This window comes from Haemorhous mexicanus, chromosome 6 (genome assembly GCF_027477595.1).
Source record: "Haemorhous mexicanus isolate bHaeMex1 chromosome 6, bHaeMex1.pri, whole genome shotgun sequence".
NCBI lineage: Eukaryota > Metazoa > Chordata > Aves > Passeriformes > Fringillidae > Haemorhous > Haemorhous mexicanus.
The window spans coordinates 19,840,786-19,860,518 of record NC_082346.1 but is presented as its reverse complement, the minus strand read 5'-3'; the positions used below and the strand labels follow the sequence as shown (position 1 = coordinate 19,860,518).

The following is a 19,733-nucleotide window of genomic DNA, read 5'->3' as shown; positions in this document are numbered from 1 at the left end:
TATCAGCAGACATTTGTTTTCCTTGTTCTAAGGAATTGGGAAAATTTCTACCCCTGAGGAAATTAGCCAGTCCAGTTCCCTAGCAGCTTTGCAGCTTGCCCAGTTGTTCCTGGTGCCAGTGGAGCTGAGGTCTGTGTTCAGCAGAGCAGCTCTGACACCAGGAGGTGGCAATGCCCATGCCTGTGAATCACCAGAGGAGCTTAGAGCCTTCCCCATGGCCCCAGCAAGGCTCAGGTGACACCAGAGGCCCACTACAGAGAGGGTGTAATTATTTAGATGTTTGCAGAGTTGTTTTTACCTTACAGCAGTGGACAAATCTGTATTTTGGCTTGTATTTTTCTACCAAAGTCATAAATTTATGAGGAAATTAAATTAACTGGATAAATGGATCTGCAGATAGCCCACATTTACAGAGTGTGGGGGCCTCATTCATCTTCTCTTACCACAGTGGAAGCACAGGGCACGATTTGCCTTAGTTGTCCCTCCTCCTCTGTTATTTCAGTAGCGCTCTCTCTTATTTGAACGTGCTCTCATTCACCTTTAAGCTAAGTAAATGAGTATGGTAAATAATTGAAGCCAAGTTTGATCCCATGGGACAGCTGCAGCAAATGGCTCAGTGGGCAAATGGCCAAGTTCTTCATCTCTGTGAGCAAAGTGCTGCCTTCCCCTTTTCCAGCCCACAGCGTCTGCAAAGGATTATGTGTCCAATGTCACTGGTCCTGGTACCTAATCACACGAGGGTCATTCATTCCTGCAGGGGAAGTGCTTTGTCTCCCTTCTTTCACTTGCCTTGCAGTCCTGAAGCCTTTGTGGCAGCTAATTGGATCTAAGGCTCTATTGGCATGTGCATCCCTAGGTGGATGGGGGGGGGTTGGTGCTCTTTTTTGGGTCTGCACAGCTGGAGATAACAGGCTGTTAGCACTTGAAACACAAATGCACCCACCTTTCATGTCTCTTGGCAAACAAAGGCTCAACAGCATGTATTATGTTAATTAGCATCCTTCCCATTTTGCTTATCTCAGGTGATACTGATGACTGTTGAGGACAAATGAAAGTGATTATCTATTTTAAAATTTAAAAAGAAAACAAAAGGTAAGGAGGCTGAATACAGATAACCTGGGAATATGCTCAACATAGGTTTTGAAAAGAGTGTTTCCCTTTTCTGCTGGCTTGGATTCAGTGTGCATGGGATTTCAATACATGAGCATAGTTCAGAGGAGTCTTTACACCCTGGCACAGGTGTGCTCCTGAGGCCACTAGAGATCAAGCAAAAATTACCATTTACTGGGGCAGGAAGGAAAGGAGTGAATCAGGCCCATGTGTGGGGAAAGACGATTGAAGTGAGTAGGAGGGGTGGCACAGGAGCGAGACGAGGGCTTTGAGGGTAGGTTGGGAGATCTGTGGAACACGAGGCTGATGTGTGAAGGCAGGGGAGGCTTGCTGAGAGCAACACTTGGTGGGAAATGTAACTGGAGAAAGGGAACAGAAGCTCTTTTGTGTCAGTCAGCTTTGGAGCAAGTAGATGAAGAAAACCTGCTGCAAAGGGAGTTTCATTGTGGAAGAGAAATGGCACAGCTAGACCACGGTGACTCACAGCTTTTGTTGGGGATGGGTTTTCCCAACCGGCTTAATAATCTGAAGAGAAGCCTGTGTAAATGTCAACAGAAGTTTCCTTCTACAGAATCAGCAGTAAATGTATCCTGAATGCTCTATAATTAGGTATGTCACAAAAACCCTGCATTTCCATGTTCACTCACCTGAAATTCCTCCAACAGGCTGGTGAGGCTTTTGTCACCAAAATCCATAATTGTTAAGAGGAATTGACTTAATAACATGGTAGTTACTTTGCAATGTCAGGCTTCTGAGTAAGCAATTGATTTGATTTACCTGCCTAGTTTCCCCCAGCCCTTTCCCCACGTCTGCTGCAGCATTCCAACTTCTTTTAAACAAGAAGCAGCAAACCAAGAATTCATATTTAAAGCTTCTACCCCTAGTTTCACTGAAAATAAAGAAGATTGAGGGTTTTTTTTAAGGAGGTCTTGGACTATCTCACTGGGCAGTACCTGTGCTCAGGTGCCATACAGACAGCTGAAATAAGGTGTTGGCTCTGCTACTGGCTTCATTCTCTAAATGAGTCAAGAAACTGCACAGCTGCAGCTTAACATTTTGAGCCTATGTCTCTGAGCTTGTTATGATGTGCTTTATTTAAACAAACCTGGGGACCTGACTCACAAGCTAATTCAGCTGTTGCTGTGCCTAAGAGGTTTCATGCAGTGGCCTCTGGCTACAGAGCAGTGTATTTCCCCTTACACCAGCCACAATAGGAAGCTAAACAATGATAAAATGCCTCTCTCCCTTGGACCTTAAAAGGCATCATTTGGACAAAATCTGGTGCAGCTTGCTAGAAGCATTTGAATTTGCTCTTGCATGAAAAATTTTGAGTTGCAGACTCTAGTGACTTGCCATCCTTGTGATCTCCTGTTTAAAACAGAGGAACTAAAGCTGCTGTGGCATTCATTGGCATTTCAATAGTATGAAAAGTACAGGGATGTTTCAGTGGCTCCTTTCCTGCAGCTTCATCTGGTTGCTGCTGCCTGTACTCATGCAGAAGCAGGTGATGGTGGGCAGAAGACAGTGACTGAAACAGCAATTAATTATATGCCCAAAACGTTGCCCCAGGAAACAGTGGTTTGAAAAACCCAAGTTTTTTTATGTCATTACTTTCTTATTAAACACCATTGCAACTTCTTGGTTCTTGTGAGAGCACATAGAGGGAGACTCTTTATCTTACAGTTTCACCAATTGCCTGCTCCAGGCCAGTACTGGCAAGATGTGCTTGTCCTTCCTTCTGCTTCCTGATGAAGCTCAGTTTTACCTCTAAGTGTCAAGAAGGTTCCTCCCTCTTTCTTTCTCTCTTTTGCCCTCTCTCTCTCAGGTTAGAAAATCCATTCACTGTCTCAGATTCTGTATAAGTGCTTCATCTTCCACATTGGGTTTGGTATTCAAATGCCCACTGCAAATTATTTATTATGTTGTTAACTTTATGGCACGACTAGAGTCAGGTTATTCCTGTTTTACAAATAGCTGAAACAAAAGCAGTGACTTTTCAAGACTCAGTAGAGAGCCTGTGGCACAGCTCAAAGGTCTTACCTCAGCTGACCTAAGCCAGAAGTTTCAGAAATATTCATTCTTTCTGCTCCCAGACCATTTCCTTTGATCTGTTCCTGTATTCTTTACTCTTCTGAAGTTACACAGCCAGTGCCAGTGCATCTCTCTTGATATCAAACACTGCTAGAGCAATAAGTATTTCAACTAAATTATTGAAGTTTAGAAGATCTGTAAGGTGATGCCTGATGATGGCTTTTGCAGTCAAGTTAGGAGAAGAGAATTCACTAGCTAGTGGGTTTCTGTGTTAAAGGAAGCAATTACAAAAAAAGCCCCCACAAAACAAAATAACTAAACATTAAGCCCATTAACTCCACACAATAAGTGTGAAGTTGTTTTACATTTGGGGGAAAAGCAAGGAAGGGAATCCCACAGCGCTGAGCAAAGTGTTCTGGAGATGTGCAACATTGATAATACTGGCAAGAAATTAGCATATTGTTCCTTAACTGCCAAATATCACCAAAAATCATGCAGTATCTCTTATTTACTAAAATCTTAGAAGATTTCTATGTCTAGGCAGAAGGTAAGGAGGAGTTCAGTGGTGAGGAGAGCATTTATGGCTCTCAGCTTCTTATAGACAGGCTGGGGGACATCTCATTTAAAACAAGCCTTACCTATTGGTGCAATCAATCTCATCTCTTCTTAGCAGGCAAAGGCTCCCACAAATGACCTTATAGATTAGGCACTTTCTGTTTACATTCGATTTCCCACTGCCTGCTATTTGTAGAGAATGATTATCAAGGCATTAAATTAAAAGTTTTGCCCGGTGGGAAACTATTGGATATTTTGTCATTTCCTTAGAGCCTCTCCTGTTCTGCTGGAGAGGCACAGAGGTAGGGGAAGCAATCACCAGAAAGGTCAAGAATATTTGCTTACCTATATTGGAACGCTGCTGAGAGGCTCTCTCCAGTTTAGGGGACTTGTTGGGGAGAGGTTTTGTTCAGGTTGTGGTAGGGGAAAGCATTGAGGCTTGAAATTAAAAGTCTCCAGTTGCCTGCAGGTTAGAAAGCTGGCATCCTCTGGCCTTTTCCTAAAGGCTATGCCCAATCTAAGTGACATCTCATGCTTTCAACAAGTTCAAAAGGAGTTAATAAGGATCTCCCCAAAGCCTTCTTTTGACCTTTATTCTGGAGAAGATTCCAGCAAAGCCACCTTCCCTCTCAGTGTCCTGGGACAGGGGAAGGACTTTGTGCCTTCAGTATTGCCGGAGCTTCAGTCTGATCAAAGTTGTGCCTCATCTTAGCTGTAAATTCTGATAATACCCCTGTTCTGCACAGACACAATCCTCTTGTTTGCCCAAGATGTTTTGCTCAAAGCACTTCCTTCTGCTTATCAGAGGGAAAATTACAGGACTGGGCTTCTCAGGGAACAGTATTTGTCTTCTGGTTCATACCTGAACAGTAAGGACATAAACTCCAAAGCCTTTCATTCAGGCAGAGTGAGAGGTCTGTGAAACCACCCCCAGGAACTGAGAAGGCCCCTACAGTCCCCCATCTGTAAAGCAGAGATGGAATTAATTATGAACCTGGTTGTTTGCAGTGCAGAATGTTCATGTAATGCTTTCAGCATGTCTGTGCTAAGCAGGAGTTTGTTGTCGCTGTTGTTACATAGTTTTTATCTCATCCTCAATAATTCTTAGCTTGTCTTATTCAAGGAGACAAGGTGGAGTCTGACAGCCCCAGGTCCTCTTGAAGTGTGCTGGCTTCTCCAGCTGGGCTTGTCAGCCAGCCAGCCACAGTTCTGCTCAGAGGCTCTGGATTTCTGAGGCAATGAGGGGACAAAGCTGACAGTAAAAGCAGCCTTACTTGCTGCATTGCTACAGCTTAAGTAGCTGCCTCAAGGGAATACAGATTAAGAAGGAAACACTTTAATTTGGCCTGAATTTATATGCAGGAGTAAGATTTTTTTGGCAATGTTTTGTCCCAGCTGTAACTTAGGTGAGGCTCAGATAGATCCCTGCCCATTCTCTCTAGCTGCATCCAGCTTCCAGCCACTTGTCCTGACCTCTGTGGCAGGTTCTCTCCAGTCCTGCCACATCTCTTGTAGCTTTCCCTTCTGCAGTTCAAATACCGAGTTTCCTTCATTGCCTAAAACTCTCTGCACATGACTTGTGCACCTTAGATCAGTATATATTTTTTGGAAAGTCATTGTAATAGGACAGTGGGAGATTTAAGAGCCCTATTAGGGTCTAATGGAAGTCAGTGTGGAAATAGTGCTGCTCTTTGCAGGATCTTAGCTTAAGTAAAGTGCAGCAATATGCATGCCCTGCTCTAAGAAGTGCTTCTCTTGAAGGCATGGATTGTAGTGGATCATCACACTGGGACACATTTAACCTACCAGAAACACCACTGGAACCTGATGGGGCTGATAAGCATGGGCAAGGCTCCAGTGTGTCCAGTATCTGTGAACCCAGGGCTCACAGGAATTTACATGGATGGCATGGATGCCATGCCAGCTCCAAGCTTTCACCTCTCATCTGTTGTCCCAAGGAGGAAAAGAATTTTTCTCTTCTTCGCTAACAGATTGATAAAAGGTTCTTGCTGCCAAATCTTTAAGAAACCCTTTAGTCTAAAGAAATCCCTGGAATTCCACATGTCTAAAAACAGGCCCCTCATTTAGAGCAACAGTTTGTATGCAGAGTTTTTGTTATTCTTCTCTGTGCTATGTCACTAAAGCTGTGATTTGTGAAGGGCCTGGCTTGTGTATGGAAGAATGCAGCTGATTCAAATTGCAGAATATTAAATATAATACTTCAGTCCTGATTTGAGATAGACATTTTGCCTGGCTGAAGACACAAACAAGGGAAGCTGACAGATTGGTGAATATTGGGTAGGATCATTTGTCAGGAGATGTGATGAATCACTGTGGCGCAGCATTTCATTTTCAGAAAGATCATTTTCTGGAAAAATTAAAGGCAGAAGAGACAGCTGGGTGTGTTCTGGGAGTTTTCATTTAAATCAAAGTTACAATTAGAATAAAGGCATATTGAAAAGTTCCTGTTATTCTAAAAATATTTTGAGGAAGGAAAAGAATTGAGGTTAGAAGGAGGCAGGAGGATCTGGAAGAGCCCTTGCCAGCTGTGCCCCACAAATCGGCTTTGGGTTTTACTTACCCCTCTCTAGTCAAAGCCAGTAGGAATAGTATGTCTAGAGCTTCAAGCAGTGCTTCAATTGGGGGAAAATATCCCTCTTATAACCTTGCACACAGGTTATGTGAGCAGAGGTCAATGTGCTTTTAATTGGGCTGCACGTAGAGACTGAGCTCCTCTCAGTGGGAATGAGAGCAGCCCTCCTGTTTCATTTCGTCCGGGCTCTTAGGAGTCCAAGGTTATGTCACCACTGATTAATTCATGCAAGGAAACACATTAATAACAAATGGAAACAGGGGAGACAGGGAGGGTGGAGGGCTTCCTGCTGCTGCTTTAGCTGCAGACACAAGTGCCAGGAGGCCAAGGGCCCATCCCCGTTCTCCCTTTCTCCTGGAACCCAGTCACCACCCACAAACTCGGTTGTTCTGTACAAGGTTATTCCTAGGGTTTGATCAACACCTTTCTGACCTTAGTGAAAGCAAGCAGAAGAGTGTGAGTGCTTCAAGGAGTAGCTCTGTGACAAAGAGATTTTAAATCAGCTGCTCTTCAGAGAGCAGCATAATGTTGTATGTGCAGCACACTTAATTAGAAGGTCAGATGGAAACTTTAGTAAAACAGAACTGTGTGAAATCCTGCCTTTACCATCACTCAAGTCAATATAAAGTTCTCACTGTGTGTATATGTGTAAAACTGGTATTTCCAGATGCCTTCCCTGTCAGTGGACATGAAATAAAAAGGTGAAACAATCTGGCCGTACTGTTCCACAACATGTGTTTGCTTCTTTCAAAGTTGTAGCCTGCACAGAGATGAGAGATAAGGAAATGAGACACATGCATGGTGTGAGATTCTAAAAAAACATTACATTCTCTTCCAAGCAAGATGCAAGCAGGTACTTTACTTTTAAAACAAGAAATAATGATGGGTCATACCATGTGCAGGACTTGATGCTGAGACTTTGTGAAATAGCAGTGGGAGAACTGGTCACATAGTGCCTGTTTTCTTGACTAATGCTCTGCTGGTTACTCAGTTTCTGAAATATGGAAATCTGATGCCAGTTGTGTTCCCAGTATAAAGGCCTTGCACTCTTTGTGCAGGAAAAGTGGTTAATTTTATGAGGAAGCCTCAGCAAGTTGCTTGCTAGTGAGGCTTCTCCAGGTAGAAGGAAGATCAGGAATGCTTGGTGACAAATCTCTTGAGACCATGTTAAAGCACACATGGACTAACAAAACTTTGCTATTGATCTTCTGTGAATGTTAATAAATTATCATGATCCATCTCAAATAGGATATCAAGATTGCAAAGCAAAACTTGATTAAGGAAGTGCAAACTTTGCATTTTTCATCCTTTTAAAATGGCATTTACCCTTCAGATAAGAATTGCTGTTCTCTCCCATGTTCCATGTTAGTGCTGACATGAGCCTAAGGCCGGTGTGTAGCTCTCTCACTCTACAGGGCAGATATTCTCAGGTGAGATAAATTAATATTCAAAATAAACCTTTCTCTTTCATCCTCAAGGTAACAGATTGCCTTGCTGGATTTCTGTCCCCACCTGCCCTTAGTTACCCTGTTCCTCTTCACCTCTGTCAGTTTCTGAATAAGAATTAGTTTTTAAACAATTAATTTACCTCACTGCCTCTGTAGGACATTAACTAAATTTCCAGGCCTCTGAGACTGGCATCACAACCATGCCCTTCCATCCTAATTGATGGCACTGCTGGAGATCACAGCAGGTCCAGTTGAGACACAGAGAGCTGAGGGAAAGTGCAGAGCTGAAACACAGTTCAGTCTAATTCTTAAATGAATGCTAGGAATCCCCAGCACATATAAGTTTATCGTTTATTGCCTGTAATTTTCTCAACTAATTCCGAATTTAATGACAGCTTTCAGCTTTGGTGTTCTCTTCTAATTAACGTACCAGTGACGATGTATAATCTCTGTGTAAAGCCAAAAGCAGCTTACATGATAATTACAGAGGGATCACAGCACCTACTGTTTAAGGAAGGCATCCATGAGAAAGGCCTTGCATGATAGTTAAGGTGCTGAGATTTAAGTTGTAATTAATCTTAGCTTGTGCTGTTTCTTGTACTGCCTCAAAGCTTTTTTATTACTGGCTCAACATGATGCTGGTAAACTTTCAGGAAGGAAACAAAAGAACTGGACAGATCAAGCACAATCTTTTGCACATACAGCAGAGGCTTCCTGGACGTGGTGAGCTTTTGAGGTCATAGTATTTTTGTAGAGTCATACTGTTGAGTAACTTTGTATTTTCCCCATAATAATTATGATGTAATGGGTTGAAAATTCCTCTTTTACACTGTGCAAGATTCTTTGCATCCACCTTTTTTGCAGCTGCAGTCAGAAAGCAATTCTGACTGCACAAATCAGAAGTGAAGCCTAAGTGTATGGCAGAAGCAGAATACCTTTGCTTCCTCTATTAACTCAAAATTAGCATTGATTACATAATTTTAAACACACCCCCACCTCTTCCCCATTGGAATGATGAATTCCAGAGGGGCAATCACTAGGGAATGCACCATATCTGTCAGTTTTCCAGTATGGAGGAGTACACATTATTGTACTTGGTCCCAATTAAATATACTAAACTAAAAGGAAACACTGTGTGTAGATTAATGATTTCATAAATAGGCTTATTTGCAAAAATGAGTGGTTAAACTGCATTCAGTCTCCCTGTAGTACTTTGGTAGTTATGTGAGAAGGGAAAAGAGGTATTAAAGGTTTCTGTGATAGGAAACAGGAACATAAGCTCAGAAGAGGAACTCCTCATGTTTTTTACAAAATGTTGGTTAAACTTTTATTCATTTCAGAATAGGACCATTGTCCAACAGCTCTATGTTCCATGCTCTTTGATTCTGAAAAGTGGTACTCAGCAAATACTGAGTTCTGTGTCTTTTGTTGTTGGTTCTAGATTGACAAGTATGCTCAGCGGGATCTGAAGAAAGGACTTCACTTGTATGGGACAGATGGAAACATTGGCCTCACTAATGCATGGAGCATCATTCAAACAGATGTAAGTCTGAGCCCTCTCTTTCACCTCTTCCTCTTTACCTTCTGGGTTCTGTAACGGCATGTTCTGGCCATGAACCTCATTAAACCTCCAAATCCCAAGTCACTCTCTTTCTCCCACCCAGTCAGCACATTAAACTAAACTCCAAACTCTGCTTTTTGCAACAAGCAGTAATTTTTATTTATTTCTCCTTTGACAGGAAGTATCATCTTCCTTTTAGAAGGTTATACTAAGTTGCTGCCTAAATATGCCGTTCTGTGCTATGTGGAGTGGGAAGGAGCTGGTCAGACAGGAAACAGGCTGTGCCTTTTCTTTAAAGTCAAAGGGGTGGCTTATGTTGGGATGAAGAGCATAATAGCAAGGAACCTCTTCCACCACTTTTTAATTTCTGTCCTGTCTCCTTTCACTGCTACTATTGTTCCCACTAGTGAGTCAAAATAGAAACAGAGCATGGTATTTGTAACCTCCTCCTACAGTCAGAACATTTTCTCCAGCAGATTTCAATCATCCTCCATCACAGGTGGACTGGGAATGCTTTTTGCTGTGTTGTCACTGCTGTTTGTTTGTCCTGATTCTTTGACAGCCCTCTGCCAGTGTTCATCTGCTAAGGACTGGTGAACATTGTAGCTGGCTTCCTCCTCTGTCCTTGTCTGAGAAAACACCGTCACTGGCAGTTCAGGTTTATTAGCTCTGTATTGTTTCATATTCAGTTCAGTCAGTTCTCCTGGGGGTGATCTTTATGATTTCATGTTCTCTGCTTCTTGAATGGCAAAGTGCTCCAGCTTTTCTCCTGCTTTAGGCAGAAGCACTTGCACTGCCTTGGCTTCACTCAAAAAATCTTGCATAGCCTTCTCAGTTTCTCCTCCAGAGGTGCAAGTGTGGTATTGACAGGAGGGGTTTAGTCTTGCCTGATGTCTTAAATGGATCCAAGACAGGAACCTCTCCCAGTGCTCCCAAAGTCTCCTCTTATGGACAATACAAGGTAACAAGAGCAGCAGGCTGCTAAGAAATGATCTGAGAAATGGAAACCTTGAGATCGCTAAGAGAATGAAAGAACTGATTGGCCAAACTCCTTGTGCATCTTTGGGTCTGCAGGACCTGTGTTGAGTGCAGTAGGTTGCCTACAACACTTCTGTGTGTGAAAGACAAACAGCTCAGGTCCAGGAAACAAGCCAATTTCAGTCCTGCATCCCAACAACTGCACGTGAAAAGTTCTTTCAGTTACCTTTAAAAGGCCTCAGCATCTTGCAATATTGTTTATCATTTCCTCTTCCCATACTTTTTCCAATACATCAAAAATGAGAAGGCATCAGCTACTTACAAGAGAAATGCATTTGGTGGTGCTAGCTTGAGAGCAAGCCATGTGAAATACAGATAATATTTTTTAATATCATTGCATATATCCAACAGTATTATAAAGTTTACTCTTTTACAGTAACCTAATTATGTGTAGTAAAAATGTACTAAAAGCTGCTAATAATAAAATATTTGTAGTAAGTATTAATCTGCTTTCAGTGACACCCCAAGAAGTCTTAAAAGCATATAGAAAAAAGTGGGGGGAAAGGTAGTTTCATACTTCTTCTCCCCTTTGCATAAAATAGGTGTAAGAATATTTGCAATGTCTAATTCTTATAGTTACATTTTTTCAAAATCCTCATGAGTTGATTTGATTTAGAAAAGATGTAAAAAAAAAAATAATTTTGGAAAGTGACATTATGGTGAGAAACTTTAAATACCTTATATACACAGGCAAAAATGAAGTAGTGGTGTGATTGCAGTGCTTTAAAAGAGAGCAGGAAGGAAAAAGGGTTGTGAGAGAAAAGGGCTCTGTAATTGATCCCAGAGCTAAAAACTCAAGTTAGACATATCTGGTGGTAGGATGTTGCTGTACAGCAGCACAGCAGGTTCTTTTTCTCTAAAGAATAAGACCTGGATTTTTGCTTAAAGGAAATGGTCAGGTTCAGTGACCAGCTTGGGTTTGAGGCAGGACTCAATAGTCTGTGGTTTGTGTAGTGCTGCAGATCACTGTCATTTGTCCTGGTAATTCTTTTGGTCTTGAAACCCATTATAGTTTTAAGAATACCTTATAAGTTTCAGATGAAACTCATGTTAGCTAACTCCTAGGAGCTAAAAAGATGACAAGAAAATGCCACTCCTTGGGCTGTGTGCAGCCAGGGGACATCTCTGTCATGGCCACTGTGAAATTACCGTGTGCCAGCTTGGCAGTACCACAGTGTCAAAGTCATTGTGCTCCCCATGCTGGGCACTGAGGAGAACAGCAGAGAGCTCCCACAGATCCATTTTTGCCACTCTGCATAATTGGTTCTCACATGTATCTTTCAAAACTATGTGGGAATAGACTATTGCAGAGGTGCAGCAAAGACAATCCCATCATGGTTAATTATGTAAAACACTTTGCAGTTGAATAGAGCTATCTAAATGCCAACTTGGGGGGTTTTTGTGTAATAATCATTGTCTCTTACATCCCTAATCAGTAGAGTGTAATCACTGATTGGAGGATTAGGGTGATGCAGGGGATTTCCTACAAGGGAAATCCCAGCCCAGGCTTGCTGTTTGCATTCTGTCTCATAAGGCTCTCAACAAAAGCCATGGCAGAGCGACCACATTTTCAGAGTTTTTCCTGATGGGAGACATCAGTCATTGGCTGAGCCATAGGCTGTGTCTGTATGTGGATGGAAATCAGCAGCCTCACAAAAAAAAAAAAAAAAGGCCATGTAAAAAACATAATAACAGAAAACATGAGCCCTTGTCCCTTCTGCATTTACTTTCTTTGTAAAAGTATTTTTCAGAGCCTGAGCAGTGGTTAAGCAGTAGCTTTGACACTCTGGCATAGTTCTTAATTTCTCCCAAGATTTAAGCTAGAGACCATCCCCATCCTTCATTCATTAGGTGCTACTGTGGATGGCAGCTTTGGCTGAAAAAAGGAGGAAAAAAGTTTTTCCAAGGAACCACATTGAGATGGCATTTGATTTTTTTGGGACTGGCCAGTCCCAAATCAGGGGGGAGTTTTGACTGGCAGTGTAGATGCCCAGGGCACACAGTGACTTGTGAGTGGTGATTGTCTAAGTGTGAAAGGCCTGAGCACCTTTTGAGGAACGTTTTTCTTTTCCGAAGCCTTTGTGCCTCGAGAAATGGTTTTCCTCTTTTTAACAGAAGTCTACCATTTTCAAGAAACAAGGAAAAAAAAACCAAAACTGGAAACAAGGGATAAACAGGGCCTGTCTTTTAAGAGGAAGTTGCAGTTTTGGCTGATGCCTGAGCTGCTCACGTTACTGATAAAGGAGTTGGGTTAAGCTGCAAACCTGCTAAGTGTTTGAGAGGAAAGGCACTGGACTCATTTTGCAGTCCTAGTAAGCCTCTAGGTCAGGGAGCTGTTTCAAATCAGAACATTCTATTGATTTTTTTTTAATACCTTCAGCTAACCAAACTCTCAGCCTTTCTCAATAGCGTTTCTAACCTTAAAAGGATCAGAAACACAAGCAGATGAATTCTGTGTGTCAGGACTGAAGACTATGAAAGCTTGCAAAGTGATTTTCAAACATGACTAAAATTCTGATAGTTCAGGAGGTAAGTTACCCTGAACTGCATTAAACTCCTTACCCACCAGGACTGGTTAAAGTCACAGGTGGAGATCATTAGAAAATGAGAAACAGGTATTAATTTTTAAAATGTTGCTTCATCCCCAACATCTTTGTGATCAATATTTGAGCACTTCTACTTTTAACTAAGCGGGCAGTAATTCAAGAACCATGCAGAAAACCTATTAGCTTCACTAAAGTGAGCAAATTCAGCTCACTTTTGCTGCTGTGTAATGCCTTTTCATGTCTGTTTAGATCACTGTAACTGAGAAGAAATTTGACCCATCTCCCTATTCCCAGTCATTGATTCTATTAGATCAAGCCATACTTTAGAATTACTACTGGAAACTACCACCCATTAAACATGATTTTTAGAACAAAACTATATTATTCATCATTTTTTACAGTGATGGAGGGAAAAGGTGTATAGGAGGCCCCCTACTCTGTCTCTAGTTTTTTGCCCCATTCATAAAACCAGAAAACAAGGTTTTGCTAAAAAACTGTCTGCAACAAGGATTGAATATCTGTTTATTTTCACAAACCCTATCCCAGCCTGACTGAGTCTGCAGGAATTTGGCAAAGAAGATAAGGCCTAGTTAGCCTTCAATATTGGGAATAATGTAAAATGTGTATGTGTCCATCTCCTTACTAGAAGTTGCACTGTTGCACTGAGATAGAAACTTTTTTAATAGATTACTCCCTTTTTAAAGTGTATTAGTCTGGGTACTCCAAAATAAGCACTGTTTGTAATTATTTCTAAAAAAAGTAAATGTTGAAAGTAGGAACAGAAGTAAGCAATTAGGCAAACTTGTGTAATTTTATCACTTAACTTGTGAAGAGGACAGAAGTGTAAATGTGACCAAAAAATTAATGTGCTTGTAGCAGGAATCAAGTCATCAATGCTTTCATGTGTGGCATTGGCAGAACATCAACCTTTGTGGTAGAAATGACTACAACAAACTGCTGGTGACAGACATTGTCCTTCATGTGCCCTGAACTTTCTCCATCCCCCAGGTGTAGGCCTGTCTCCAACTATCCCTGCTTAGAAACCTTACCAATTTTCAAGAGAACATTGCTCTCAAATCTAAAAGGACTCTAAAAAAAAGTCCTCCATGTTCCCCTTTCTTCTAGGGGTCTCTCAACAATTCGGCTGCTTACTGTTCAGCGGCATCAACCTGGGATAAATCAGTTGCTTGTCACATGGTCCAAAATCACTCCTGCACTGTCTCTTTTCTCCTTGGACATCTATAGTAAAGTCCCTGAGTTTATTGAGCTCTCAGCTTATCTGCCTTTCTGGCTTCTGGCTTCTAGCTGGACCCCTTTGCTGGATCTGAACTGGTGATCCATTTAATCCCGTTGCTGCTCCTTTCCTTGTTCCTGCATCTTTGACCATGGATCAATGCTCCTGCTCCCTAGAGATGCCAGTCATGGGACTTGGCCTACACTGAGCAGGGCTCCCTCCCTTGCTTCTGCACTCTCAGGTCTCTGTGGTGTTAGAACTCTGCTGTATTCATCACCTCCTCTTGATTAGGGCTATGGATCATCCACTGCTTAATCCCATTGCTCATCCTTCGTCTTCCAAAGATATTTCTTCCAGCTATAGTTACAGACATTATTTCTTCCAGTCCCAAGACTGTGTTATGTCCTTTATTTATATTTGAACTTCTCTTAGCCCATTCTCCCATTGCTGTGTCTGCTGTGCTCTAGTACTGAGAATCCATGTGGGCAGGCAGTTCGTGTCCAACTGCAGCTCATCTTTGCAACTGCATCCCTTCCTAGTCTCACCTTGTGGCTTACCAGGAATTTTTCCTCTTTGGAGTCCCAATCCTAGCTCATGGCCTAGCCGCCTCCTGCTTCACAGGCTCCATAGGAGCAGCTGTCCTCAACCTGTTAGTGAGCACTTGGCTACAAAACCCGTGCTTCATCTTCATCTCCTTAGTCTGTCAGACTGACACCTTCAGCCATGCATTATTATAGGAAGATGGAGTCTAGTTCTGATTTATGCAAACTTGTGTCACTTGTGTTTGGCCAGAACATCACTCAAATGTCTCAGCCCTTACCGCTGCACACTCTACATCACAGATGAGCCACATTTTTAAGGCTTGCTGTTTACAAGCTGTCACTTCTCGCTGTCTATCAAAGAGCTGCCTCCTGACTCTAATGATGACAGCCTGCAAGACCTTCTTCTTGTTAGATTTCCAAATAAACCAGCCTTCCTCAAATGCATGCCATGTATTCCAGGCAGCTCCTACTCACTTTTGGGACCTGTTACACATGGACCTCCTGTTTTCTGTGCTGGAACATACAGGAAAAAAAGAAAGGCACAAACTTTTTTTTTCTAGTTTCATGTCAGTTTGTAGAAAATGAAGCCTGTGACCTTAAAAATCAAACATTTGCAAGTGGAGGATTGAGTCCTGCCACAGACCAAATCAAAATTCAGAGCAGAAACTTGGAAGGATAGATGTTAGTGCAGGAAAGTTTTCTGACTTTTCCTTGACAGAAGAAAAACTCTGCTGTGAGCACTGAAATGTCTCTATCAGGGAGTACTGAGTGCTTGAAGCATCATAAGATGCATGAGGCAGCGTGTGACACCTCTGCCCTCTATGGGTCTGGAGTGGCATATTTTGTGTGTGCAACAAGACCTGAACACTACAACTCTACTACAGCCTGAACCCTACAACTATTATATAACAAAGGAAAATTCTCCCTCAAGCCAGTGTAAACATCAGGATCTCAATTAGGTCTTTGGCCCTGGTGATGCAGATGTCTGCATGATTATGAATCTCTCAGAAACAAGAGAAGTGGTCTCTACAGGGATGAGAACAACACTCTTCAGGCTTAGCTAAATTCACATTTAAAAAAATAAGATCTTGGTAAGTAATTTTGGGACTAGGTAGGTGGCTGGCATAGCCCCAAAAAAGTGTGAGGTACTGTGAATAGCAGAGAGCAGTTCTGCAGCCCAGTGTTGTCTTGTTTACTCATTGGTGCTGAAGTGTCTAAATCCCAACAAATTCATACTTTTGCATAAGGGCGACAGATGGTGTATACATCTATATGGTAATGAGTCCTAGCTTGTTTCCTGTCACAGGAATCTACCAGTTCCCAAGGGGAAGATGGCCACAGAGCCATTCCCTCTACCACTCTGTGTTTCTGTACCTTTCATCCCACTACCAAAGTCAAACAGAACTTCTGATTTAGCAGTGTTGTGATCTCTGCACACACTGTGTTGTTGTAGGCAGACACTTAAGGCACAACTATTAGAGCAGCATCAGATGATGACATTAAAGAACTGCACTACAGAGAGAAGAGGAGGAAATACACCTTTTGCTGACTGGCAAAGACTTTCAAAGGTGATTAGTAATTAATAACTTAGAAATTTGCCTTGTTTACTCCAACCATGATCCTAGAAGTAGTGTGCTGTAGAGATCCCAGTGCTGTACCTGTATAATTTTTCTTGACAAGCTGCAAACAACTGTTATAATTCTGGTCAGTCAATAACTCAATCTTAGTACTTGTCTGAGGTTGTCCAGTTTCAGCTCCTGCAGTTTCCATCTTCCCACTGCAAAGAGGAGCCTTTCCTTCTTGCATCAATGGTAGCTGCACACAAGGCCATATTTAAATATAATACAGAAGACTGGAGAAGAGGGTCTGTTTTGGGTAAAGCTGAGGAAGTACTGTCTTCCTTTAAAATTTAAAGCCTCTGCTGGTATACTCAAAATGCACTGTCAGGCTCCAGGAGGCAAAGTCAGAACAGGCAGTGATGGATCACGCTTACGGTATCACCTCGGTTCATCTTTTTCCAGTTCAGATGCTGTGGAGTCTCCAACTACACGGACTGGTTCGAAGTGTACAACACAACCCGGGTGCCAGACTCCTGCTGCTTAGAATTCAGTGAGAACTGTGGGCTCCATTCCCCAGGGACCTGGTGGAAAGCGGTGAGTAGCTCTGCAGCACACAGCAGCAGCTGCCTTGCAGCCCAGGTGAAGGGCAGGCAGTAGTCATTTGCAGGGCTGCACAGATGATAAGCTGTGCACACCTCATTCTATCCTAACTCACCTTTCATCAGGTGCTTTCAGAAGGCTCCTGTTGAGCTGTGGCCTTTGACCTCCAATGAAACCCCTATTTAGTTATTTTTATGAGCTGGTTTCCTTTCAGTAGGCTCCAAGCTGTTGTTTCACACTGCAGACAGGTCCATTCCAACACTGATCTGCAGCACAGACTAGTGACATCAAGCTAGGAAATGGCAGGAATGTCCTTTTTAGTGTCCCACCTGCTGGGGTCAGGTAGAAATAAAGGCAAATGGTTGATGCACACACAGGCCTGGAGCAGCAGCTGTGGCTTAACACAGCCCAGGCAGTCCTGAGGCAAGAGGACTGTGAGAGCCTTGAGCATTCTTCTCCCACCAGGAGCTCTTGTTCAGGAGCCTCCACTGCACAGAAGAGTGGGAACTGTTCCGCTGAGTTGCCAGCAGCATTTCTTTTTTTGTGTCGAGTTTCTGCACTTGCTTGTAATCAAATTCAAAACTCCATGGGATAATTTCCCTACAATGGCCGCAGCAAGATCTTTCTGGAACAGATAGTCAGAGCCTAAATTTGTCTCTGAAATTAGCTCAGCAATTCTTTGTGCTAATTACAGGTAGTGCAATTACACAGGAGGGGTGTAGAGTATGGCCAACTGATGAAGTGGAATTATAACTAAGTTTTGCTGGTTCTAATGGTTTGTGAAGACAATGAGTAAAGCTCTCTTGGCCACTTTCTACTGAGATTTCATATGCATGGATTAGTACTCACAGAGGCTGAGTTCACATCAAACACAGCTTCCTTATACTTTTTGAGTAGCTCTAGGTAATTTTTTTAATTTAAGGACTGAAAAGTTCTTCTATTTTATTCAGGGTTGCAAGAAAATCAGTGCAGGTTAACCCTCTGGCCTCTGATGGCCATTAATAGTTCTTCCTTTATACATATGTAAAAGCCCCTAACTGAAGACTGAATGATTCTTGGCCATGAACATTTCCAAGACAGGGGGGCCCTGTTTTTGCACAAGGTTGTCTTACAGACATTATTATTTAAAGAAAGGTTTCACTTGGGCCAGTTCCATCCTCCCCAAAACTGGACCAGTAAAACAGGGCTACAGCTCCTGCAGAATTTAAAGCATGAAGAAAATAATGGAGGAGTGCCCATACTGCAGTTTGAAATGGTTGAAAATGGAATGAAATGGGCCCATGTGCAGCAGGGGCAGCTACTAAACCACTCATACTGGGACTGTTGGGTTTCATGTGTCTGTATGTATTATAAGAAATGTTTATTTCCCTGAAACGTGGAAAAAATGAAAACCTCATTGTAAGGTTTTAAATGCTTCTGGTTGGATTTTAGAGGGCAAAGAGGACCCAAACCCAGTGCTGGTTTATTTGTAGTAGTTTAACTCCAGCTGGCTACTAAGCCTGTTTACTTTCCCACCAGTGGGATCAAGGGGAGAAGCAGAAAAGTAAAAGTGAGAAAGGAGTGGGTTGAGATAAAGACAGTTCAATAGGGAAACCAAAAAACCATGCTCTGTGTAACCCCTGCTAAATGGTAACAAAAATATCTACAGATTATCAATCCTGTGTTCAGGACAAATCCAAAACACAGCCCCATACCCACCACTGTGAAGAAAATTAACTCTACCCCAGCCAAAACCAGCACACTATTTTTAGTTACTGGCTGAATTTATATGGAGCAGCAGTCATGCAGCATTTTGGAGATGCACTTTTTTGTGTCACTGGGATTAGTACTCCATCTTCAAGCTTCAATCCAAAAGTACCTTGTAGTTGCTCCAGCACTGAAATGATAATCCAGGCTACCTAGCAGCTAGGTCAGATCCATTTTTTTCTCTGGCTGTATATTCCTGGGAGAGTAGAGCTGTATTTATGGCCAATACAATATTCTTGGTTTGTTTTTCTTTTTAGCCTTGCTATGAAACTGTGAAAGTATGGCTCCAGGAAAACTTACTGGCAGTGGGAATCTTTGGATTATGCACAGCTATGGTGCAGGTACAGTTTAATATCACTTTTCAAATCCTAACTAATTGTAACTAAGTAAGTAACCACAGATTCACATACATACTCTGCTCAAGCAGGTTTTAAATCTTGCAGACTTTTCCTCTATCATCATGCAAAATTATTAAGTACTTTGAGTTTTACTTTAGTTAAAATACTGTGTGCAAGGCACAGTACTAGGAATACTGCACAGTGTTTTATAATGTACTGCAAAGAGCTGACACTTTATCAAGTGGTTTATCTAAGACTGAAACTGGACTTGGGAGGGGAGACTGGACCTTAATCAGGGTAGGATGAACTGCCTCTAGTGTGCCTGTGTTTGTCCAGTCATTCTCCAGAGAGGACTTAGGCTAAATAGCCAACTTCAGCATAGTCTAGGGATAGCTTAAGTCTTCAACCTCATCCCTCAGGCCCAGGGTAAATTACAAATCAGGATGTGGTGCCCAGTAGTCAACCCTGCCAATAAACCTGTGCTCCCTTACTATTAAATGGCAGAGAAACTCAGTAGGTATGATTGGCATAGACATGCCTATCAGGTTTTTAAGTTGCAGTCCTTTCCACTGTGACTTTGGCCAGAGAAGATTCTGTTGTCCACCAACTTGTCTCTTATGTGCCTGTGCCCTTAACCCAGCCTGCTGTGGTTGTGCCAGTCTAGGCACCAGTGGCATAGCTTGAGGATACACAGGTGAAAGTTGTGCTGGAGCTCAGGCTGGTTCAAAGCCCCTTTCCTAAATTCAGTGAAGATCTAGCTTTAGTTTCCAGCTCCCCCTCTCTCACACAACATGCAAGCACAAAGGATGGCATTGCTGAGCTAATTAACACT

At 42.3% G+C, this 19,733-nt stretch overlaps 1 protein-coding gene across 5 annotated transcripts in view; it reads left to right on the top strand.

Moving 5' to 3' along the window:
• TSPAN4 (tetraspanin 4) overlaps nucleotides 1–19,733 on the top strand; it is a 419,532-nt gene that overhangs the window by 389,338 nt on the left and 10,461 nt on the right. For all 5 annotated transcript variants that reach the window (XM_059849113.1, XM_059849115.1, XM_059849114.1 and 2 more), the window contains 3 exons: nucleotides 9,179–9,280; nucleotides 16,680–16,811; nucleotides 18,821–18,904. In XM_059849113.1, the coding sequence (XP_059705096.1) occupies nucleotides 9,179–9,280; nucleotides 16,680–16,811; nucleotides 18,821–18,904 (318 nt within the window). The remainder of the gene's footprint in view (nucleotides 1–9,178; nucleotides 9,281–16,679; nucleotides 16,812–18,820; nucleotides 18,905–19,733) is intronic.